The sequence below is a fragment of the Suillus fuscotomentosus genome (assembly GCF_016647785.1).
Source record: "Suillus fuscotomentosus strain FC203 chromosome Unknown F5891scaffold_8, whole genome shotgun sequence".
Taxonomy (NCBI): Eukaryota; Fungi; Basidiomycota; class Agaricomycetes; order Boletales; family Suillaceae; genus Suillus; species Suillus fuscotomentosus.
Window position 1 is genome coordinate 232,138 of NW_024539520.1, and position 24,998 is coordinate 257,135.

A 24,998-nucleotide genomic window follows, 5' to 3' on the forward strand; every position below is an offset into this window, starting at 1 on the left:
TGAATATACATCATTGCTACTTGTGGAGCTCCGTGAGAATATGTTTTCGAGATTATAGTACAGGTCTATTATGTGGGTTTTTTTGGAGAGAGCTATTCAGCCTGTAACCACAATGAATACAAGAATTACTATCCTAAATATTGAGAGCAACTGGAAGGGAGATATTGAATATAATGATAAAGTTGGGATTAGGTAGTAGTGAATTGGCCAGAAAAGTTGTGATCAAGTAAGTCAATGTTGTACTGATAGCCCACTGACTAGAGGACCATAACATGCCAGTTAGTTAGGAAATATACCTTCAAGTGCTCATTCCAGCAACCCACAGCTTGATCAGCAGCAACCAATATCACTACATCATATCAGTTGAATCATTTCAACAAGATGCAAAATATGCACTTCCTAGCAAAAACCTTAATGAAGCAGTTAAATTTCAACACTGGATACCTACTCAAAATAAGACATGACTGACAATACATCTGCTCACAGTAAATCTAAGTAATATAGTATTGGCAGCAAATACTATGGTGGTGAGGTACTTGGGATTTCTGTAGATGGCCTCAGGTATACCTTCTTTCCACCACTGCAAGGGAACATGGTGTTAAACTCGAGCCAAATCACAGAGGCTAAGCAAGAAATTGAGGACCCAGAGCATGAGGGAGGCACTTACTTAGTCCACTGTGACGCTCATACCCGCATTGGGCGCAAACAAGTGTCTTTTATATAGGTGTCAAGAAATATAGGAAATTATCAGCTCATATGCCTTTAGCAATGAAGCCTTTGTCGACTGCACTATCTTCCAGTGGTTTTCCATTCTCGGGTCCAATTTTCCATACTGTCCATCCATGTCCTTCCATGTCTGTCAAGTTCCACTGGTGCATGTTCATTTCTATTTCAGGTTGACTAATAGCATAGCATGGCTTATTACATGTATCTGTGTATTCCGCTCTGCGCACGCTCACATTACATATTTACTTATCTGCCTCACTTCATCGCTACAAGTCTCGCCTATGGGTTCTGGACATTCATGCAGTAGGATATAATCTCGCGCATTACATAGAGTAGAGCACTTCCCTTCCCTCAGTCACTATCCTTTTGTTTTGCGAAGTCACTTAGACGTTTCTAGTATCTTTGATCAATTGACAAGTCTTGTTCTCATTTACTCGAACCTGTGCGTTCTCGACCGCTCACAAAGCGCACATCTAAGTTCATTACCTAGGCTCTGTGCAAATCCATCCAGTACGTGGGTTCAAACTTAGTGTTCTATACCTAGTTATACCTCGGCCATAACCCTCATCCATACCTAGCCACTACCCACAAAATCGCGCATTACCTAGTAACCTCTCGCTCATTTCTCATCATACCTTCATCAGGTTCGTGTTCTCGCCCTCGCTCTCATCGTCGGCTTCGCTTTCCTTAAAATCGCATTCGTTCTCTCGAGTTCCGCATCTACTCCCTTTGCATTATATTTGAAGGAAGTGCTTCATAGCAATTTTCTTGGGTCGATATAGCACACCTGCACTAAGTAGGATTATATTAGTGCTCTAGCTTATTTGCTACTGAGTTACTAATGACTTCTTCACACCACACTGGGGAGGATGGAGGATGGAGCTGAGAGTATACTGATACTGATGATCTTTCCAATGACAAGAAGAGTGCAAGACATTACACCAAAGTGATAACCCATACCTCACACAGTATCCAGATAATATGGAACGAGCAAATTAAAGGAAGAGAGAGAAACTGCATCTTCTTCAAAGGTCAATTCTACAGGGCTGAGGTCAGTATCATTGTTGGGTTACTTCTTAAGCCCCTGATCCTTTTCGCCAAGCTAAGACTTAGAAGTATGGTCATCCTGGTTTTCTTCCTCCCACTTGCTTTACTGCAACTACCAGTGGAAAGTAGTGGCCATTCACTGCCACGTACTATCCAACTTGAAATCCAGATTTACCAGTCTGATACCAGGTCCTACCAGAGTAAGTCTCTTTTCCAACTCAGAAATCAACAGTTCCTGTGACTTTAATCATGACATATAAAGGTGGGGACAGGGAGGTTAGCAGAGTGAATTCAAGTGAGTAATACAAGCCATCCACTGATCTCTGGCATCACAGGAACTTGTCAAGCATAATTTCCATATATAAATTATTGAAACAGGCAATTGCCTTTGGGCCGCCTGGGCCACACCAAAGTAAATGATGGCTACAGCAATACTGAAGTGAATACAATAGAAACACACCAATATGAACGAAAAGGACTTTGCTTAGGTGGCACTCTCAATGTCTCTAGAGAGTATGGAGAATAGCTGAGTACTGAGTATCCATGAGCATCTTGGACCAACATGTTATCACTCAAATAAGCCAAATTGCTTGGTTGTCTGACAGAGAATCAGTTTGGATGTAAACAAGATGAAAAGGCTGACCAGTTTCCTGCAACTGCATTCCAGTCCTCTTCTTGTCATTTACTTGTCAGGCACACCAACCAATAAATGTTAGAGATGCTGAGTGAAGAGTCATCATCATTGGCACCAGGTAAGTATTGATTTTGATTTGATTCTACGCCAACTGAATATTTGGACCATATGTAGTGTTGCCAGGTTGACCCAAGCTATTACTCTCAAAACTAAACTCGGATGTCACAATTCCATAGTGGGTGCATCTATGTGATGAGTGGTATGCTCGCTGAGTATGTTAATAAACATGTGAGAAAGGGTCACCATCTGAAGTGGGTGGAGTGTAGTTGGTACATTTTTGTCTTGTACTAGATATTTTCCTGACATTCTTTCCATAGGCCAATACATATCCTGTACATATTATCAATGACTGAGACTATAAGACATCACTCACCTTGAAGATTCTTCTAGGTATACTCATCAAATATCAATATTGATTGGTATAGCTTACTATCAACTCATAGTAGAGCAAGCCAATGACCTTCAAGAGGAAATTCAAGCCTGCTTGATTGAACTCCAAAAGAAATACAATCTGTATCTGTAAATCATATTCAATACGAGTGTGCTATGCCATGCAGAGTAGGATGATACCAAACAATAGTACACCATCATTAGGGAAGATATCTTTACAAGAAAGAAGATGACAAATGTGGCCCATGTTGTAATATTTGCCCTTAGTATTTTGGAGGTCCCAAATCTGTCATCCAAGATCCCTGGAGTTCAGAAGTTTCAGGAAGCTTATAGGTTGGTTTTCCTTCCCACTGATTCTTAGTTGCAGCTGTAAGAGTGTGCAATAGGCTGTGAAGGGGCCATTCTTCACTGATGCTGCGAATGGGATTATTCATACTAGCATGGGTTAGTTTCTCACAACATGACCAGTTGTAATTCTAATAACAGGAAACAGCTACTATCATTGTCCTTGAGTATTCAGCCTTTCTCTCAAATAACTCTAAGTCAAAGACCTGGGAACACATCTAGTGTACTGTGGACTACTCCCTAAAATCTATGACAGCTGTTGCAGTAGAGAAAGGAGCGAAATAAATATCTTGTCAAGGCTACAAGAAAGAGGAAGTGGGGATGAATATTCTTAAGTCCATTCTTAAAATATGCATGTGTATGTATTTGACCTCATTTTGAACTTGGAACTCTAAGTTTAATGACAGCCTTTCTTATGACTGCAGCCAGGTGTTCAGTAATAGATAATTCCTCCAACAAAGGCTCAAACCATCTTCCTACTTTTCACCCTCATAGAAGACAATCCTGACTGCAATTAGCTGTTGAAATTTGTTTAGTAAGTTTACCAATATTGGATTCCTTGTTCTTGCATCACTAAATCATTCATATCTTACCAGGAACTCTAATTTGTAGCTTTCTGAGCCACCCAAGCAATGACTCTTATATAATATGACTTTGAGATCACTGTACTTTGCACTGCCAAAAATCCTTATTTGACCAAGTTGATCCCCATAGCCAGTTGCGAATCTCATGACAAATACTCTTTTCCTAGTACGCTCAGCATAGGCCATGTCATCCCAGTGTGGTGTTAACTGTTGACATAAACTAATAGGAATTGAGCTATCTCTGCCTTGATTAGTGGACTTGTAGACCTTTATAATATCAACCAGGTATAATTTTCAACCCCATTCTATGAGCCCCTTCAGTAACATTTCCCGACTTAGTCGGACAGCCAAAGGTTGAGAATCGACCCAGTGAGGTGGGCCATCCAATGTGGGCCCAAGCATAGCTGATCACGGATGGGCCCACAGCTTGGAATAGTACCCATGCTGGCGGGTCGGCCAAGTGTGAGATCAATAGGATAAGCGGGCCGATCGTATTGGGATACAGGTACTGAGAGTGACGGATGGGCCCTGTATATATGTCTCAGAAGGAAGAATGGATAGGCCAAGCTGGATATTCTATATCCATGTCATCTTGGAAGGGCTCTGCTAGTGATTTTGGGCCCAAGCACTGACCAGTAGGTTTTATGTTGACCCAGCATATGATATCGGAAGAGCCAGCCAATCGGTTTCGGCCCAAGAGAATATGTCAGAAGGAATGGCTGTTGGCCCAGCTGATACAGGAAGGGCCGACTGGTGATTTTTCAGCCCAGGAGAATGTGTACATGATCTCGGATGGGCCAACGGATGGGCTTGAGAAAACATGCAGTTGATGTTGGAAGGGCCGACTAGGTATGTTTTCGGCCCAGGAGAATACTCGGAAAGACTGGCAGTTGGGCCAAGCCAGTAATTTGTGGACACAAGCGGCAACTGGTAGTCATGTGTTGTCCCGGCATACAAGCCAGCTGGTGGGCATGCGTCTGATATTGGATGGGCCGGCCGATTGTGTTTGGGTTCAGGAAATATTGTCGGGGGAAGGATTAACGGTTTAGCCCAGCAGATCTCAGGAGGGCTGACCACTCATTTTCGATGCATCCAGGAGAATTGCATATAATCTTGGAGAGGAAATGGTTCAGCTCAGGAGAACAAGCATTTGATATCGGAAGGGTTGGCTAGTTGTTTTCGGCCCAGGAGCACAATCAAGTGATCTCGGAAGAGCCAGCTCGTCATATGTCAATATGTATACAATGTTGGAAGGACCGACTGTTGCGCCCAGCTTATTATGAGTGTGAAATTGGAAGGACTGAAGGTTTAGCACGGTTGGTTATTTCACCACGGGTGTACCCCAACTGATTACACAAACAGTTGGGCCCAGCTAGTCATGATTGGCCAAGGGAATATGAATTTGCATTCACGCCTTTGCCACAACCGCAAGAATCATCCAAACTGGAGCATTATGCCATTGGATGTATCACAGCTTGATATGATACTTATAAAGTGATGCACATCCTAACCTGCCAGGCCAATATATTATAGGAAGCAACAGTGCAGTCTATATCCACAACATACATGGCCCCGGAACCGAACTACAGAGGACGGCGACCGGGAACAGCATAATAAAGAAAACAGTAGCTAAAAGTCCAAGATATACATATATACATTGTGAACCTGGTATTATTACATAAAGTTTTCCAGAAACTTGTTGGGGACTGTAAATTATCTACTGGGCATCTGAGGCGTTGAGCCTTTGCTCCAGTGCATCTAACCGCTGGTGGAGGATATTCTCCACCGAATGCACTCTTACCTCCAAGGCGTCCACCCTCTCATTGGCGTTATCCGCGCTCTGTGGAGCATTCTGGCACTGATTCTTTTTATAGCCTGCCAAATGGGGTCAGGATTCTCAGATCGCAATGCCGTGGAAGGTAAGTCTATCCGTACATAGCAGGAGTTTAAGACTAACATATTTTCAAGCATTCTGTTTGTTACCATCCTCGGCAGTGCGACAAGTGCACCAAATTGGACATACCCTGCATTGTCCTTCCGGACAAAAAGTTCAGATACACTCGACTCGCATGCGCAAACTGCGATCACATGAAGATCACCTGTGCCATCGACGGTGTCGGCATCAGGCAGAGAATGCAAGCGAAGGTGGCCGCGGCAACATCAAAGCTGGCCAGAAACTCCGGAACGCGCATGAAGACGTCCCATGTGATCTCCAAGACCCCGGGTAAGAGATCACTTGCCAAACCCCCTCGGGTTGAGCTCAACGAAATTGAAGGTGAGTTTGCTTTTAAATCCGACGAGGAACCTGAGACTAATCCAATCATAGAGAAGAAGCAACAGCCGTGTCCGCCGGTCGGTGCACCCATGCGCACAGTCCCAACCGTTGGCACAAGCTGTCGGCCAGCACAGGACAATCAGCCTGCGCCAGAAAACCGCACCGATCCCGAGCCAACTGCAAGAGACATCTTGCAGAGCATCCACGACCTCGGCAGGAGATTGGATCTCCTGGCCACCAATGAGAGGGTGGACGCCTTGGAGGTAAGAGTGCATTCGGTGGAGAATATCCTCCACCAGCGGTTAGATGCACTGGAGCAAAGGCTCAACGCCTCAGATGCCCAGTAGATAATTTACAGTCCCCAACAAGTTTCTGGAAAACTTTATGTAATAATACCAGGTTCACAATGTATATATGTATATCTTGGACTTTTAGCTACTGTTTTCTTTATTATGCTGTTCCCGGTCGCCGTCCTCTGTAGTTCGGTTCCGGGGCCATGTATGTTGTGGATATAGACTGCACTGTTGCTTCCTATAATATATTGGCCTGGCAGGTTAGGATGTGCATCACTTTATAAGTATCATATCAAGCTGTGATACATCCAATGGCATAATGCTCCAGTTTGGATGATTCTTGTGGTTGTGGCAAAGGCGTGAATGCAAGGTTTATCACTCCCAACTACAGTACAGTGGATGCTACATATATTGCGCATCCCTCCGACATGAATATCAATGTCAGATCCAGATCGCCATTGATATCATTACAGTGTTCGGTTGCATACCTAGAGGTACGTACCTGGCCGCCCATTAGGTATACCATCATCCGGAACATCAATATCACAAGTCACTTGGATGTCGCCTTATATCGTATAGAGAATTATATTGATTACAACAATCTCGTGTTTACAGGAGGGCCCGGCCGACCCATTCTGTGGGCGAAATTCGGCCATTGTGGGTGGGATCAACCACTTATATCCAACCACATTAGATATTAAGGGGAGCAGAAACTATGGTACTAGCTGACATAGTCAATCCAGGACTATACGTGATCAGAACGAGTGCCGAAATGGTAGTGCCTTGTGTACATGAGTTTCTTCATAAATTAACCATTCAGCAATCAAATTGGTACAGTATTCGAGCCTTGCGCCAAAGACTCCAAAATGTACCGACTACCCTACAGAATCACGGTAGAAATACAAGTATGATATGAGCTGCCTCTGATGCCGGAACTAATCAATATATACTCGCCCGACATACCGGGCGGTGCACTTGAGAATCGAGAGGAAAGAGGTGAGGACAACAACGAAAGTGATACGCCCAGTATTTGAGCAGCGGATGTTGACCTCCCAGAATAGTGTGCCCTTCTTATATTACCATGTTCTGTCAGTCCATGAGCTGGCCTCCCTATATGAGAGAGAGCGATATCTTCATTTCCGCTACCAGCATTTCGGAATGTCCATGGCAGAAGTGATGCATTGTCTTGTTGTGATGCTATACGTCCACCAACATGCTCCCGAGGCCGACGAATGGCAACATCATTTATATGTTTCTGAACGCTCATGGACAAATTGCCCACAGTCGACGAGGTTGCTTTCCACTGCTCGGCCGATGTGCTTAACCGTTGCTCCAGCACAGTCAATCTGATATCAAGTTGTTCCTCCACCGAGTCTAACCTCTCGTCCATTGCATCCACCTGCTCGTTCATAGCAAGAAGATCAGAACGCTTGCCGAGATCGTGTATGCTATGCAAGATGTCCCTTGCAGATGGCTCAGGCTCCGGTGGGTTTCCGGGTGCGGATGAGCTGACTTGTGTCTCCCAGATGCATGTCGATGAATTGGCAGTTGCCGGGGCCAACACAGGCTCCAATTGCAGCACATTGGGTTTTGCTGGCGGATCCGGATGTGTTTTCACGAGGCCCATTGGTCATTCCGTGATTGTATCTAGAAAATTGTGATGTGTTGATCTTCGCCAGCCCAATGGATTCAATGCTTACCGTCCAACAAATGATGTACAACCTTCTTCTCAGCACGGGAGAATCTAGTTGTTGGTCGTGCTTTCTTGGACGGGACATGTTTAGCCTGTGATTTGGCAGCCCACAACTTGTGGGCTCGAGTCTTAGAATGTTTGGTGGGAGGGGGTACAGCAGTGTCTGTTGACTTAGCCTTTGCCTGCAACCTCTCCCAGACACCGACACCATCAATTGCACAAGTGATCTTCATCTTGTCGCAGTTCACGCATGCGAGTCTTGTGAAGCCGTACTTCTTATCCAGGAGGATGATACAAGGTACATCTAATTTCATGCATTTGTCACACTTCCGGGGGTGGTGACGAATGGAATACTGCACCAAATTCATTACCGGTGATTGTCACCTAAATAATCAAGCACCTACCTCTGCCGCAGTGGCAATGGTGGAATCCCTACCCCATCCGGCAGGCTGGGAGCATAAACATCACAATTGAATCAGTGAGAGACGACAACCTACCCTGGTGTCTACATCCCAGAAACCCTTATCACCGACCACATCAGAGGACATTGCATTTGACCCTGTTGCAACTGCACTAGCCATTGATGATGATGTGTGCTGCTGTGTGTGATGCTACGGTTAGAGCTAAAGGATTGTTAGGTGTCTTCATACCTTCCGTGCTACATATATAGTTCCATGGGGCCGGGTCTCCTCTTCATCATCTGACATAAACTTCTTCTTCCTTTTTGGTTGCCAGGATAATGGACATGGGGCAGGCCTATGTATGATATCTGTTTCGTCGGCAACATCATCTTCCACTTGCCTTTTTTTATCATTACGATGTTGTCTGTGAGTCTTCTCCCATGTCTTTGGGTCCCAAGTCACAACAGACTGCTCCGGTGACTTCGCGGTCGCAATTGATATGGGCAGAGGAGTGAGAGGTTCCAAGGCCTTTGTGAAAGTTGGCGAGGGAGTCAGCACAGTCGTCTCCGGCGTCCTCGCTGGCGCCGTTGATGTGGGCACTGGAATGAGCTGTTCCATGGTCTTTGTTAAAGTTGGCGGGGGGTCAAAACAGTCTTCTCTGGCGTCCTTGCGGGCACCGTTGACATGGGCAGAGCAGTGATCGGTTCCGAGGCCTTTGTTAAAGTTAGCGGGGGAGAATGAGATGCCACAGCACCAACAGTTTCCAAGGAAATCACATGTTGAGGTTTCTCCATGCTGGGGAGAAGCTTTATGGGAGTCTGGATATCAGCCCTGGGACTGCCTTCCGGACTGTCAAGTGATGGAAATGATAAGACAGCTTGTCGTACATCCATCTGGGCAAGAGAGGCAAGTTCATGTTCCGTCTTTTTGGAACCAGTAGGAGCTCGATAATGTATAGTCTTCTGGAAACGTGGATGATCCTTGATGTGTGGGTCATTGTTGCCGATGGTTGTCCAGTCCAGTGACGATGTAAACATGCCACCTGTAGTGTACTGCCGTATGACCACTGCACATGACAGCAGCTGTGGAGAGAATGATGTTGCACTCCCTCCATAGAGTTTTAAATCTTTTGCCTGAAACAAATGATGTCTGCAATCCAAAATTAACTGGACAATCAACGGTAACCGGACGTACCAAGCACCTCACAATCTCATCCAACAATGCCAACACCGTCACTGAATCGCCTTCTTTTAACTTCATACATCGTTTGATGAGGGATTGAACATCTTTCAAAGTATCATTGAGGGCAGTGTTTGCTTCTTCGGAAGGTATCATAGGAGTATGTGAAAGATGTTGGTAAGTTAGGGTAATGCTATGCGGAAGGGAAAGAGGAATGACTCTGAGAAATTTTACGAATGTCAGGATCAATACCAATTTGTCGGTTGTGGGTGTTTCTGAGACCTCATGGCGAATGTAGAACGGCAGCATGGACCGATATCATATAATAATCACATAATAGAAGGATTTCACCAATCATTGTCCCACGTATTTGGTTTCCACAGTCGGTGGTCCACAAATCATTGAAGGTATATCTTGGCACCTCGTCGCCTTCTCAGATTCATTTTCACACAAACATTCATGTCTGAGAGACGCGTTCGTGTTGCCACTCCAGTCTCTTCGGAGGCTGGCGACTCACTCCCTCCAGATGCTGGTGACATATGGACTAGCATCATGTTCAGTTCTAATCCCACTCAAGATCATGGTGTTGTATCAAATGATGTTGTATCGAATGACTCCCCGGTGGAGCCACGCCCCGCATTGCCCGAGGACCCCATAGATTGGTGGGGCAAGTATGTCCCTTTAGAGTCGTGGGTTCCTCCAAAACCGGATAGCATTCCAAGATTCCAAGGAATCGTCGGATTGGAATCTTATCCGATATATAAATGCAAGTTCACCATTTAACCCCTATCAGCCGGTAATGATCAAAACATTTCCTTGGCAGTATATAAATTACGTTCTGAGTTACCCCATAGCTATGAATATCGGGTTGATTCTTTAGGAAAGAGAGAGAAAAGTAAGTCGTTACCTGGATACTGGCATCGCTGAATCAACCTTGTCCCGTAGATTACGAGCGATGTTTTAATGGCGACTTTGATGAAGTCACAAGCATGCTGTCAGGTGAGTGCCATATTAAAGCTGAACATCGTTGATCTCACACTTCGTACTAGACATGTATGTTGTAGAGTTGCTCCGCACACCCAACTTTTTCACAGCCCGGTGTTCCCCATCAATGGGGGTCTTTCGTGTGTCACCGGCCGTCCAAACATTGGCAGAAGGTGCTTTGCTTCATTTTGTTATAAAACCAAACTAACTCACCGGATTAGGCTGTACAAGACCGGAAGGTAAGCTACAGCCTGGCACTCGCCATGGAGCTGATTAATTTGAACCCAACAGAAGATCCGGTACAATTGACCACAGGAACTCACTCCTTCGATCAAGATGTTGAATCAACGCTCCTGACGTATCATCCCTATGATTGTGGATGAGATGATACTGTTTCAAATGCTTCAGTTTCACCTGAAGTATCGTCGCCGATGGATCTGTACGATTGCGGATGGGAGGATGACATGAATGTGACATCCCAGGAAACAATCATGCCATTAGATGAATCACCCAGCCGATCGATGGACCGGACATTCGATGAGGAGACGGATGTCTTAGACCTTACGTCCACATCAGTCAACCGATCGGTGGACCAGACATTCGGTAAGGAAACGAATGCCATTGTGCTGACGTCTACATCAGCCAATTCAGGTATGTCATTTTCACTTTCTCTATATGTTCTAATTCTGGTGGTTGCAGAGAGATCCATGTCTCCAACCGAACCCAACGCATTCCAAGAGGCAGGAGAGTCCATGCGTCGCGCGATCCGACGGCTCAACAGCATAGGACATAGTGACTGTGAGTTTTTTGCATTTCCACTCCGATTCCGGCTGACTTTCGTGTCGGACAGTCGATAGATATGTTCGCAACATTGTCGCACCAGGGGATGGACTTGTATATGACTCACGACCAGGGCTCACTTTCATGGCCAACCGGCATTTGTTTGGTGCATATGCCGAGGCAAGAGATCGGGTAACTAACCTCGGGGCTGATGTCATAAACATACATCGTTTACTTAATATTCACCGCCGGATCATGTACCCGCTAGATGCGATGATAACCAGAGTGGAGCAGCAGGGGGATAGTATGCTATGACTATAGTTCCCTATGCAATCTAATTTGTATTACTTCCCATCATGAAAAATGTGTAGAATATACACGACATATGCCCGACCGATAGAATGACTTCAAAGATATATCACAAAGTCCATTTGTCGTGACCAGATTGTGGTCCGTCAGTGAAAGCTATCGGAAGAGACACCCGCGCCCCTCTCTCCCTCCTCCCAAAAAGAGACCCGCATCAATCAAGGTTTTACATAATCGTTGTACCGAGAGTTGGGCTTCCGGGCACGTTTACCCGCACCGGTTTGTGACGTTTTGCTCCTGGTCCGTTTCGAGGGAGACCCATCGGTAGCCTGTTCAGTAACTTGTTTCTTCCCTGCCATTTTACCAGCCTGTCTCGCAATTCCCTTGTCCTGTTCCATTGCCGCTTGACGCCTCGTCCGTTTTGTGGGAGACCTTTCCAATGATTCTTCGGCAGTCCTTTTGTGAACTCGGGTTTTTGCTGGGATAACATCAGCAGTATTGACCACCTGTGCAGGCCGTTTGACCTGTACCCCGGGTGCACTGGCTGTGCGTTCTGCGGCTGTTGCAGAAGATTCAAGCCCGACGCCTTTCCTGCCACGCTTGCGGACAGCATTCTGCGGGCGTTCTACCGCTGTCCTCATCTTGTTGGGCCGGATATTTACTGTAGCGGGCGTGCTAGGAGATGCAGGAACATCCTTATTGGTTCTTTTGCCGGTGTCGACAAACTTTCCGGGTTGCTCATCATCGCTGCTTGTGTCGTTGCTGCTACTCATGGATACCCGGCGCCTGCTCTTCCCTGTAGACTTGGTCGCTTTGTGCTGACTCGGAATCTCATCCTCGGAGTCGTCCAATCCGTCAACAGACTCAGCAGTGGTGATCGGTTGGTCGTTGACTTCATCAGCAGATGACTCAGGTCCTCTACCCTTCCGTGAACGATGCGGCAAGCTAGCTCCCTTTCTTTGAGTTGTTTTGGAACTCTGCGTTTTCTTGGTAGTTGGACGCGATGCTGATATTTCTTTGGTAGACTGCTGTTCAGGTTGCTCCCGGATCCGGTTCCGGGACTGCGACCTCTGCTTGGGTTGTCGGGTTGTTGCTGTTGGCTTCCTCACTGGTACATCAATGTCGGCTGCCAGCACCATATCCTCCTTATCATTATCCCACCAACCAATGAATTCCAATACGTGCGCTTCGCCATCCTCTTGTCGGTTGTACCAGAATTGTAGCAGCTGAGTGGCATGAACCTGCTTTAGCTTCGATGGCTCTGCAAGACTGTGGCCTTCGGGAAGACATTCCGCAGGTATGATCTCGGTGTATCTGGGTATCACATACTTCCATGGAATGGCAATTTTTGGATCTCCACAACATTTCCCTACCAACATTCAGATAACCCTCAGAGCGGGAGAGACGTCGACCTACTATAATGCCATGTTAAAAATGCCCGGATCACCGTTCGTATCTAGATCCACAGAATCGCATGCAGGGAGCACGGGATATCCGTCATCGCCCAGCTGAAGAATATAAGTCTTGTCCTGTCGACCCTTCTTCCTGGTGACAACAGCATCTCCGTCCAAGTTACCGTCTGTTTTGTGTCAGTGTGAATCTTCAGGCATCATATAAAGGTCGTTACCGAATGCGCTCTCGGCATAGGAATCCCATTCCGGCAAAATGGTATCCCAGTTATGAGTCTTCATGAAAGAGTCTGCACCGCCATATTCATTGTTATAGTCGTGACTGTCGGAAATGTGAGAGGAGACATGGCGAAAGGATCGGATCACTCACCCGGCGACATGGATCTTACCCTCCTCATTTTTCCAGGCAGATACAATGAAGACCCTCATTCCCGCACGGTTCCACATCTCGGTTGCGAAATGATGAATCATATCATCGCCTTTTTTCCTAGCAATGTCGGCCTTGACGTCGTCCGGAACACCTTGACGGTTCCATAATTCAGCCGTCTCTTTGGCTTCTTGGAGCTCATCCGGTGACAAGGATGCAATGAGCTGGTTAAGCTGCTTGGTGTAGTGGTTGATCATCTCTTTTGTACCAGGCTTGGCTCCAGTCTCGTCCTGAATTTTTTCCAACAGTTCCTTTTTCCGGAGCGTGTCTACCACACTTCGTTCAGTCCATTTCTGCCCTATCTTGATAGGAGGTTTCGATGGCTTCCTCTTTGTCCCTTGGCTTCGGAACCATGCCTCGTAGGCCTGTGTGATATTTTAGCTGGTTTTCTCGTGACTACGACGATGACAACGGTGATGATGATGATGATGATGATGATGATGATGATGATGATGATGATGATGATGATGAGAGGCTCACCACTTTCCGATCCTTCAGTAGTCTTATAGACATCACTGGAGCCTTCGTCCGAGCCTCGGTTGCAGCTGCTTTGGAGACCCTCTTTCGTTCCGATGGCTCAGCTGAGTCCCATTGCTCAATGTAGGACTCTAGGATTGTCACCTCCTCCTGACTCAACGGAGGCTGCTTCCTGGTGTCAGATTCAGAGGCAGAGTCGTGGTCAGTCATTATGGACTTAAGAGGATAGCAATGGAATTTAGTGATAGTGTGTGTTTGCGTGGGATTGTCAGTGAATGTAAAATATGTGCAGTAAGTTATTTGCCCTCCTTTCATTTCGGCTAGTAAGCGAGGGGTATTGGCTATTATGTGTCTACAATGTATTATGCATCTTAATTCACACAACTTCATACCAAGTTCATGGGCAAATCAAGAGTGAGGGTGTTGGCTCCACGAAGACCAGTTCAGCTAGTCGAATGGAAAGTAAAAGACACTACTCGGGGCCGGAAAGGGAAATGGTGTCCGGTCAAACGACCCCAGCCAAGTCAGTCTGCCCAATCATCCCCAACAAAGTCTCCCGCCAAACAAACTTTGAATCTTACAAACCCTCAATTTACACCGGACTTCAATTCCCATCATGCAGACTGGAGTGGTCATGACCCCATTGGTCCGCTGAACGTCTGGCTAAGGAAAAGAAAGACGAAGGTGAGCAATGTGTTTGCCATCCTGCCAAAGCTGACCAGGCACCCAGAGCCCAAACGATTATCTCCGTGAATGGATACCTCGGAAGGACGATTACCTTCGCCTCCTCTTAGAACGGGAGGCACCGCCCACAAACAAGTCTTGCTCATTATGCGGTGTACATTCGGTGGTGTATCGGTGTCATGATTGCCTCGGTGATCCTATAATTTGCGCCAAATGCTGTCGACATGAGCACAGGCGATTGCCATTTCACAAGATTAGCAAATGGAACGGGAGCTTTTTTGAAGAAACATCATTAACCAAGATAGAATTGGAAATTCATCTCGGGCATGATGGGCTGCCGTGTCCGGTTCTGGAAAATGCACATGAGTGGGAGGACATGGACGAGCCTGTGTATGAACCTTCCTATGATCGCTCAGCTATACCGGAGTTGCCTTTCCTTCACGGCAAGGAATGCACAACCGTGGTTGACAAATCCGGCGTCCATTCCCTGATAATCCGGTATTGTAAATGCCCAAATGCATGTACCCCGGACAAGCAGTTATTTGCGATAGGCATGTTTCCAGCATCTTTCAGTCGGCCGAAGTCAGCATTCACGTTTTCTGTACTGGACGGCTTTCTGCTCGATAACTTAGAATGCGGAACATCAGCTATGAATTACTACAGTAAATTGAGGAGAATGACATCTAGCATATTTCCCCACTCAGTCCCGGTATGTGCAAGGTGCTGCCTGGTCATCCATGTATGAATTAACATCAAAACAGGACCGCTACAGGGAATTGATGCGGGTGGGACGGCAATGGCGTCAACTAAAACTGCTGAAATGGAACGGCTTCGCTCACGACAGAAAACAACCGGAATCAGGTGAACTTGCTCTTTTTTGCCCAGCGTGCCCTCAACCCGGCATAAATGCGCCGCAGCCGGCCGAAAGACACAGCGATGATCCGGAATGGATATATGCGAGATCTCTGGTCATGGATGGTAATTTCAAAGCAGAACATTTGCATCCTACTCGTCCGGAAGATGAAGTATGGTTGACCGATGGCCTGTGCTTCATGGTGACCCGAGACAAATACAAGGCCCATCTAGCCGGCGCCAACGAACATGTTCAAATGTCAGAGTGCAACAACCACCGGGCTGTGAATCAAGCAAATGCTTCCCGACACAAACTGGAAGCTACAGGAATTGGTGGTTGTGCATGCGCTCGACATGGCTGTTTTGTGCCTCATTCCATTGTTGATTTCCAGAAAGGGGAAAGGTACGGTAACCGATGTCACTGGCTGTATCCTCCTTGACGTCATTAATCAGACAAATGAATATGGACTACGCTCTTTGTCATGCTTTGAGCCATCACACCAATGGACTCACACGAGCCTTAACATTCTATGACATCAACTGCCAGTATAACAAGCATTTCCGGCGTAGGGTAAATGAAAGTCCATACATGAGCATCCCTGCCGGTATGGAGATCGTACCGGGAATAGGACTGTGGCATGTCCATGGCCATCAGGACAAGTGCTATGTGAGGTATGCATCAACCTTTATTACAGGAGCAGCCAGAATAGATGGGGAGATTATGGAGACGTTATGGGCACCATTAAATATTATATCTCCTTCTGCGAGAGGGATGTCAACCCCGCACCGACAAGAATGTCTCGACTACCAAATGAACGACTCTAATTTCATGAAAATGATAAGAATGAGTTAGGACTCCCATTCTTCGCTCAATGATTGATGCTCATGATCTCCAGGTGGTTTTCTATGTCGGAAATATCGAGAGGCTGTCAAGGGAGTTTCCGAAAGCACGGCAGCATTTCAAAAGCTTCATGATGCCGCCGATCCGACCATAGTTGAAAAATGGGAAGAGCAGGATCGACAAGCACAAATACGGAGACTGGCAGATCCTTCGGCGATGGATGTTTTTGACGTGCAGCTACAAAAGGGTGTGTCACGCCGACTGTGCTTCCGAACTAAATGACCAATCGGATGTGAATAGCACCGACGCGGAAACAACAAGAGCTGGCCTTGCTGGCTCGTGTTGGCCGTGGAGGTGGGAACGCGCAACGGGGTGCCGCCACATGGATCGCATCCGGGATCACAATCGAAGAGCTGCAGATATCTTTGTCGATGGACATCAGGAGGTTGGGAAAACATCCCACCGAAACGCAGCACTTGGAGATAGGGAGACGCCGGACAAAGTTGCAAAGCCGGATTGATGAATTTACGATTGCTGCAGTCAATCATCTCGGAGAGGACTTCGATCTGGATGACGACATCAGAGATATGGAGGTTGAATTCATTGATGATTCAGAGCAAGAAGTGGACGCTGTTACCGACAGTGAACATGATTCCCATGAAGATCCGCGATGCATGGTCTTCCGCCCCGAGAATGTCATGATACCTCTTCCATCCAACATCGGCATCCATAGATGCACGGAGTTAGGCGTAGGCCACCTAGTTGGTCAGGAAATTGCACTTCGGGAAGGGCAGGCTAACGACACCCTGCAAGCAATCAGAGTACTCCTAGCCGACAAGGCTGTGCTCTTCCGCACCACCGTCCGTCCGGCAAAATCTCAGGCCAAGGTCACCAGAGCATGGACGCAGGTTCATTCGGTGGAAAGGGTCATCAGACTGCAAACTATGATTTATTCAAAATGCCGGGCGCAACTTAGCAATCTACAAGCTCATGCTCTATTGGAAAAATATCTTCGGATGGAGAAGAGTCATTTGAAGGCAAGCGCTGCAGTCGCCGATCCGAACGCCCGGGGACAGAGAAACTCCACCCTTCCGTGGTTCTGGTCTCTTGATGTACAAGGTGATTCCATTAGCAACGATTGGATGAACGAATGTGAGTGACTGTCTAAAGATCATCATGACCGAACAATAACCGAACATAGTCTATAGGGTCCATTGGCTTCGGGCAAAGGCTTTGCGCGACCGATGGTCGGAAGAACAATTGCTCATCGAATATGAAATGTGTTGGACCTTACAGTTTTTCCTCCACAAGGCAGGTATGTGGCTGTCACGTATCACTCGCAACGGCGATCCACTGCCAGAAGGCCACAAATGTTACGCAATTCGGCAGGCCCACATGTACCACCAATTGGCCAAACATGCACGTACAAGCTTTCTCAAAGCAAATCCGATGTTCAAGGTCATTGTTTAATTGCCGAGAGTGTGGTTTATCTTGTGAATCAGAGTAACGGTTATAAATAGCTACATTATGTTTTTTGTTGCATTCATAGACATCCCGGAATATGAGCCACATTATCGGATTTGTGGTTTCAAGCTCCGACAACACATATAAACAATGTGTCCAGGACCGGTTTCATCGCAGTTCTCCTATTACCACTCACCATGACTGACCAAACTCGCTCACTCTACGAGTCTGTCGCCGGCTCATTCTCAGTCTGGGATGCAGCCCATATATTTGAATACGCCACCTCCAGATTCACCGCTATTCATCTCGCGCAGCTGGCGGAGCCAAACCCAACAGGTTCCTATCAGTACTCGTTTGTTCAACACCTCATCTGGGAGGCAGAGGTAATTCCATGTCAAATCATGAAACCACTCTACTGATACGGACTTACAGCGTTTCGTGATACCTTTCGTCAGCAAGTGCGCGGCGATGAACATCAATAGCAGCATGCCGGTCTATCTCAGCAATGTCCTGCTCCACATAACAGATTTTCAAACGGAAGACCGAAACCATCGAACACTCTTTGCGAGATTCCGGGACTGTCCGCACAACAAGGATGGTGATGCGGTGGCTCAATATCGGGTTGTTCCGCGCTACCGCTACTGCTGGTGGGGAACCACATTTCATTTCACGCCTATGCAGATGCCTCTCCGGCTCTCAGTAGCTGAGGTGAACGAGCTCACAGCCGATCACTTCAAACAGCGGGTAAGTGATGTTCAGTCTTGTCCAAATTGTAATTGCATTGACACACCATTAGCCAGCCTTAGGTTTGCTCCTACCGGAACCGATTACTCATCCGCGACTGGATGATCCGCTCATTCAACAACTTCATGTTCTACGGACTGAAGTCGCCCGGCTAGGTCTAGACCTCGGACAAATGCTGGTTGCGAAACTCGAAGCCACGGGAGCGGCGGTCGATGCAATGAACCGTCTTGAACAGCCTCTCGACGAGGTTTATGACGCCATGGCTGCCTCTCAAGCGGCAGTGGACGTGTTGGCGGAAGATTATAACAATGGCCGGATCGGAACATCTACCCGCGGAGATCCATTTCCTGAATTGCATCCCTTTGTGCGCAAATGAATGCAGCCGCAATGTCCAATAGTTACGGAAGTAAATCGACATATTTAGCAGACGAGTCTGGTATATGTACATATTACATGAGTTATGTCCGGTAGATACCTGTGTTGTACAATTTGATGACAAATGGTGTTGCCGGACACTAGAGCGTTCTGATATTACGTGTATATCATTGCTGCCGCTAGGTTTGTTACATCATAAGCTAGGAGGCTGCTCGGCAAATATTCACTTAAGACGCAACCCTTGCTGACACACCATACCCTTTGTCTACATCATGATATCCCATGAGTATTGGGCGGCCTACCATGAGAAACTGGCTGCCCTTGATCTCGACACTCACCCAACATCATTCATTCCGCAGGATTGGGCTCTCAATGCTGTCGACATAGCTAGCGAATGGGTTGAGCAACAGTTCGCGGCTCATGTTGCTGGCAGACCCCTTGTTCCTGCTCCTCCGGAACTTGATCCGGAAACAATGCTGGCATGCGGACAACTTGCGTTTGTGCTTGCAGAGGCGTATCAGCATCCCAGTGAGTTCAGCGCTATATCGTTATATAATTATCCTGACATGTGAAGTCAAACTGGATATCGATATCATCCGGTACAATGAGGCATTGACCAAACGAGAGTCGGGACTGAATGATGCTCGTGAAGAAGCTTTGTTGGCAAAGTTCCCTCCCGCCGAGCGCATTCTGTTGGATCGCCCATCGGTTGTAATCGACGCTGGTTGCAGAATTATACTTTGGTATCTGCCGGGTGCACTGAACTGGTCCCTGCAGGTGAGCTTAGGCACGCAGAGATGTCCGATCACACTGACCGACAACAAAAAGCGTGATATGTTTACTGCCACAGTCGGTATGGGCAAGCTGTTACAACAAAGCATGACCACCAGCAAGACATCGACCGGAAAGACGACGAAATGGAGGACAAACACTTCGTACTTTCACCCATCAAAAGAACCCGGTCTGATACCCGGGTGTATCAATCTTTCGCCTTGCTGGTTTCAACAGGGGCACGAGGTGAGACCAAGCTTGCCCAAATCATTGAGTACTGAACACAGGCAGTGTCAAGGCCGGCCGCCGCAGAATCCGTTGGATGGGTTTATTCCGGAAGTCTCTGCCGCCTTGAAGGGCGATAGCGGCCTGTCATCGATTATAGATATGCAGCGTCCGGCTCTCTTGTCATCGGCTGCCCTTCGGGTCATGCACCCACAACTTTACCGGGCATCAATGTCCACTCACGTGGCGCTTGGGCAGTGGGCCGCAGCGCATGGTGAAGATCAGATGTACCGCTGTCTCCAGCATTGGGCGTCAGCATATTCCGGCGCTTCAATTGTTTGTAACAGGCAATCCCCCGGTCATCGTGATCCCAAATGTCCTCCGGAAGGATTTGACATTCTCACTTGCATAGGAAGCTATAAACATGCGGTGATGAATTTGACAAACTTAGGCATCGATTTGTTATACAATCCGGGAGTCATGGTAAGTTATTCTGGCCGGCTTGTGAGGCACGGTGTCCGGGTGGGAGATGGTGACAGAATTGTGTGGGCATGGTTTATGCGGGACAGTGTGCACAACTATGCCGGAACCCCACGTACAGAGTTTGCAAAATACAGCCTGGCCGACTTTGCCACATACCACCTCGCTAGATATAATCAGGCTGATTTTGTTCGATACCGATCATGATCATGTCGGTAGTTCTTACATTGCTTTCTTAGCCTCGGTTGGTTATCGATTCTTTAGTTACTACGTTGTTGCCGGGGCATGATCCATAGGCTGATGTTTGAGCGGCTATCTGATGTAGATACTGCATTGATTGTAATGTAGGTCGACTCACAATCATTGATCCGGGAGCTTAGTTCGATGGAACACGTTCATCCGACATGGCAATTGGCCACAGCCGGTCAATTGCGTTTATATAGGGGAATATATGCAACTGTTTGGCATCGGCCCAGCAATGAACATTACCCGGATACGTTGTCAGTGCGCTTATACAAGTTCTTCATTGGCCTGGTCACTCTCGGCAGTCGATATAATTACAATTACAATCTCTACTTGTACCGTCACCCGGCATGGCACGCCTATTCATGTAGCCCGGCCATCCCTTTCACAAATTGCAATCATGTTGTCCAGTTGGTCCATGATCCGACGCTGTACATTAAGGAAATGGTGAATGGTTGCAACGTCCTCACTTAGTTCTGTCACTTTGATCACTGCGTCCGCGTATGTCCCGAGAACATTTCGGTTTGCCGTCTGCGTCGCTGCTGGCATCTGGTCTCGGTCAACCTCGTCGGTTGGCAGTATGTTGTTCAGGTAAGAATTTGCTGCCCATTGTGTTAATCGTGAGCAATGCCACATAAGGGATACTCACCATCCTCATGCCAAATACTGCGTAGGCTTCTGATGGCATGTCGCATAGAATGTTCCGCATGTTGGAAGACATTGTGTTCATTTCCTGCATGCCTGCCGGGCATACCTGCACTGCTTCAAAAGTCATCATGCAGACGTGTAGAGTACGACTTACCTACTGCATCCCATCCGCAATCATACAAATCCTCGGCCACCGATGGGTTTACATCCCCACAGTGCTGTTCTGCCATCACCGCTGTGGATGGCTTGTCGGTATCCATCGGATCACCCCATCCACAGTCGTATTGATCCTCCGCAGAGTCATCGGTGGATATGATGTGATGATCTTTTGGATCATCCCAGCCACAGTCATAGGCATCAGCGGGTGACTCACCGGATTCCATGATCAATTGATGATCCATCGGGTCATCCCATCCACAATCATACAGATTGTCCCTGGACTTACCCGGGAGTGTGATACTTTCATCATGCATTGGATCGTCCCATCCACAATCGTAGGCATCGGCCATCGATTCACTTGAACCGGCGATGCCTACATCATGGCTAGGATGGCCCCATTGGCTGGCATATGGATCCTTTGGCGACCCCTCCGAACTCGGATTATCCCATGCAAGGTCCTGCGGATCCCGGTCGTTTCTTCCGGTGATGTCGGCAGTGAATCCCGGTGGTGAGACCATGTGTACCGTAATGTCAGAGGTCCGCATGCTTTCCAGAAGATACATATCTTTAGACGTTTAGAAAAGCAAAGTCGATCGAAATAAATGGGAGGCTCACCGGACAGCATGCTTCTGATTTCGTCGCAGTGGCCATTGAAGCACAGCTCGTATGCTAAGTCACAACATCCGGTGAGTGAAATTCAGGAGTATGGACACCATCAGCTTACCTTGATCTCTTTTTGCGATGGGGTCATCTGTGTTTTCATAGCCGGCTGCAAATTCATTCTCCAAGTTATATTCTGTTGTTGCAAGTTTGTTAGTATACCGGTGTAGATGAGGAATCTTGACTAGATGTGAAAACACTTAAAACAAAAGGGTGCTCAACAGCAAGACCGGGATACGAGACAACGACTCGACCCAAGGGACAACCACTGAGAGAAGTTCCTCGAAATAAAGTGGAGGGAGACTCTATGAGCTAGGCAGGCGCTAACAGGCGCGAGAAGATAACGCGCACGTACGCGAGGCAAAGGCACGCGAGATGCGCGCATGAGCGGGAGGTTCGAGAATGTGCGCGCACAAAGCGAAGGCGCACCTTGAGCGTTGCGTATGCGCGCGTTATCTTCTCGCGCCTGTTAGCGCCCGCCTAGCTCATAGAGTTTCCCTCCACTTTATTTCGAGGAACTTCTCTCAGTGGTTGTCCCTTGGGTCGAGTCGTTGTCTCATATCCCGGTCTTGCTGTTGAGCACCCTTTTGTTTTAAGTGTTTTCACATCTAGTCAAGATTCCTCATCTACAACTGGAGCCCACCGCAAGGGACACTTCTGAGATAGAAGGTCGGCGCCTCAGACCCAACAGTCGCCGCATAGCCAGAGAAGAAGCCACCGCTGCATTCGACAGAGCGGTAGAATCCATTATACCAGGACCCTTATTCATTCAACACACGCGCGGTCGCTCGCGCAATATATCAGAACCTCCACGACCAGATCCAGCGCTCTTCGCGCGTGCGCCTAGACAACTGATATCGCCAGTCATGCCCTCACCTGAAGAATCCGTCAAGGAAGAGTCGTCAGACGGCTTCGAAGCAATAGATAACCCAAGGAGCCAACTTCCTGGAGCATTCCTCCACACGCCCAATCAACCTCCTTTTAATACTTCTAATCTGTCAGCGCTAAGCGCGCTAACCGAACTTGACGACTCTAGCGACACTCCACTTAATGCGCCAGTAGTCCCCGCACGCGAGAATGCGCTTCCTACAACGGGAATACCTAAGATCAAGCAAGAAGCCTTAGAAACACCGCGCGTGCCATTTTCAATTCCAGGTGGTACCGTTATATCAAACCTTCCTTTCGCGTACGCGCGCCAAGCACCTGTCAGTCACAAGATCCCCACGCCTGCAATTTCCCAACCGCCCGTCATGTCCACAGTAAGAACCAGAATGCCTGTCCGTGGAACAACGGACGCGCCTAAATTTGATGGCACAACCAACAACCTCGCCGACTTTATCGACCTATACGAGCAGCTCGCTGATGACATAGGTCTACAAGGTCTCGATCGCATTAAGGGTATCATCCGCTACCTTGAGCACAATGACCGAGAATTATGGGGCGGAATGCCGGAGGCGCAAGTAAGCGATTACAACACGTTCATGAAAGAAGTCAAGGTAATGTATCCCGGATGGGATGGCAAAAGGCGCTATGCGCTTTCGGATCTACAAGCCATCGCGCGCAAATACGCAAACAAGACGATGCCCTTGTACCAGGAGTTAAGCAACTACCTTCGCGCATTCAAGAAGGTCATGCAACTGCTATTGGCAGAAGATCGCATTGGTAAAGCCGAGCGCGATCGCATATTCATGGAAGGGATTCCCAAGGATACTCAGGCGCTAATACGCACACACCTCATGATCAAATTTCCTGATCACTACCCGCAGGATCCATACCCGTTCATGGAAGTCTTTACAGCTGGACATTTCGTTCTGCCCGCGAATGCGCCTGCAGCTAGCGCGACGCCTAGCGCTCCTATGGCAACGTCATTCACTAACTTAGTCACAGCTACCACATCAGCGCAATCACCCGCGCAAGGTACAGTAACCAAGCGCAAATATAAGCGCGAAGCGCCAATGTTCAATGACTGCGCCTTTTGCGGCAGTCTCGAACATTACTACCCTCGTTGTGCGGAGAAACAAAGGTATATTGACGCGGGTAAATGTAAGGTTAGCGAAGAGACGCGCAAGCTTGTCTTGCCAAATGGCGACTGGATTCCAGGCCGAGGATTACTCAAGGAACGACTAGATCGACATCATGCAAGTCGCGCGACACCGGATACGACCACCAGTACAGGCGCGACAGCGGGACTATTCTACCGCGCGTCCGACGAGATCGACGCGGTAATTGAAGTAGGCTCATCTGCGTTCGTGCACACAGTCGCGCAAACGGAACTCGATGAGGACGACGAGACGGTGGATCTCATGACTGAAGCGATAGCCTATGTAGCTGCAAGGCGCGACCAGAAGCACAATGCCAAAGGTAAAAACGTGCGCTTCGACGGTGTAGAAATACCCAGCGAAACGCGCGCGCGCCCGAGACCTGCATCTAAGCAAGCCACAGTAGAGGAGGAGATAATCTCTCCCGAAATACAAGCTTCGTCTGACAAAGGTAAAGGAAAGGAGGTAGCGAAAGTAGCGCCGTTAAGCACGCCAATAAGCACGCCAACAAGCGCCAAGGCGCCTCCTAAGGGCGCCTCACCCTCATCGTCAACACCATCATCGTCCACGCCAGTATTGTCGTCATCGTCATCCCCATCCCAATCTTCAGCATTGCCACCATCGTCGTCATCAACACCAACCCAAGCACCAGCACAGTCACCATCATATCATTATGCATTCGCGCTCGAAGACAAGGAGGCCGACAAACGCGTTGTCGAGCGCCTCCTCAATTCCAATCTCAATATCCCAGTAAGGGAATTATTAGCTGTATCTCCCGATGTTCGCCAACACTTCCGCGAACT

General features: G+C 47.7%; 8 protein-coding genes across 8 annotated transcripts; 5 read left to right on the forward strand and 3 right to left on the reverse strand.

The window, feature by feature from the left end:
• Positions 1–5,575: 5,575 nt before the first annotated feature.
• F5891DRAFT_1183593 (uncharacterized protein) lies at positions 5,576–6,408 on the forward strand (the record flags this gene model as incomplete). Its single annotated transcript, XM_041366304.1, has 4 exons — positions 5,576–5,614; positions 5,661–5,705; positions 5,755–6,061; positions 6,113–6,408. 4 exons carry the CDS (start codon positions 5,576–5,578, stop codon positions 6,406–6,408), a joined length of 687 nt encoding a protein of 228 aa, XP_041230524.1.
• An 834-nt stretch (positions 6,409–7,242) lies between these two features.
• Positions 7,243–9,783, reverse strand: F5891DRAFT_1183594 (uncharacterized protein; the record flags this gene model as incomplete). The annotated part of the gene is made up of 8 exons (XM_041366305.1): positions 7,243–7,277; positions 7,318–7,947; positions 8,055–8,400; positions 8,452–8,496; positions 8,545–8,646; positions 8,698–9,161; positions 9,203–9,581; positions 9,643–9,783. The coding sequence occupies 8 exons, from the start codon at positions 9,781–9,783 to the stop codon at positions 7,243–7,245; spliced, it is 2,142 nt and encodes a 713-aa protein (XP_041230525.1).
• Positions 9,784–10,086: 303 nt separating this feature from the next.
• F5891DRAFT_1183595 (uncharacterized protein) lies at positions 10,087–11,791 on the forward strand (the record flags this gene model as incomplete). The annotated part of the gene is made up of 11 exons (XM_041366306.1): positions 10,087–10,298; positions 10,482–10,522; positions 10,573–10,626; positions 10,677–10,784; positions 10,833–10,850; positions 10,903–10,986; positions 11,020–11,214; positions 11,254–11,262; positions 11,311–11,409; positions 11,462–11,695; positions 11,763–11,791. The coding sequence occupies 11 exons, from the start codon at positions 10,087–10,089 to the stop codon at positions 11,789–11,791; spliced, it is 1,083 nt and encodes a 360-aa protein (XP_041230526.1).
• Positions 11,792–11,915: 124 nt separating this feature from the next.
• F5891DRAFT_976534 (uncharacterized protein) lies at positions 11,916–14,220 on the reverse strand (the record flags this gene model as incomplete). Its single annotated transcript, XM_041376615.1, has 5 exons — positions 11,916–13,066; positions 13,145–13,276; positions 13,325–13,428; positions 13,477–13,898; positions 14,014–14,220. 5 exons carry the CDS (start codon positions 14,218–14,220, stop codon positions 11,916–11,918), a joined length of 2,016 nt encoding a protein of 671 aa, XP_041230527.1.
• Positions 14,221–14,731: 511 nt separating this feature from the next.
• Positions 14,732–17,857, forward strand: F5891DRAFT_944445 (uncharacterized protein; the record flags this gene model as incomplete). Its single annotated transcript, XM_041374552.1, has 6 exons — positions 14,732–15,403; positions 15,456–15,949; positions 16,000–16,394; positions 16,443–16,634; positions 16,688–17,539; positions 17,589–17,857. Coding segments are annotated over 6 exons (2,874 nt in total), but the record flags the coding sequence as incomplete, so codon positions are not given.
• Positions 17,858–18,048: 191 nt separating this feature from the next.
• On the forward strand, positions 18,049–18,971 carry F5891DRAFT_1183598 (uncharacterized protein; the record flags this gene model as incomplete). Its single annotated transcript, XM_041366307.1, has 3 exons — positions 18,049–18,234; positions 18,284–18,595; positions 18,648–18,971. The coding sequence occupies 3 exons, from the start codon at positions 18,049–18,051 to the stop codon at positions 18,969–18,971; spliced, it is 822 nt and encodes a 273-aa protein (XP_041230529.1).
• Positions 18,972–19,876: 905 nt separating this feature from the next.
• F5891DRAFT_930104 (uncharacterized protein) lies at positions 19,877–20,560 on the forward strand (the record flags this gene model as incomplete). Its single annotated transcript, XM_041373939.1, has 2 exons — positions 19,877–19,987; positions 20,054–20,560. Coding segments are annotated over 2 exons (618 nt in total), but the record flags the coding sequence as incomplete, so codon positions are not given.
• A 492-nt stretch (positions 20,561–21,052) lies between these two features.
• F5891DRAFT_1183600 (uncharacterized protein) lies at positions 21,053–22,541 on the reverse strand (the record flags this gene model as incomplete). Its single annotated transcript, XM_041366308.1, has 7 exons — positions 21,053–21,291; positions 21,339–21,443; positions 21,492–22,061; positions 22,112–22,165; positions 22,221–22,335; positions 22,387–22,461; positions 22,512–22,541. The coding sequence occupies 7 exons, from the start codon at positions 22,539–22,541 to the stop codon at positions 21,053–21,055; spliced, it is 1,188 nt and encodes a 395-aa protein (XP_041230531.1).
• Between the last annotated feature and the right edge of the window lie 2,457 nt (positions 22,542–24,998).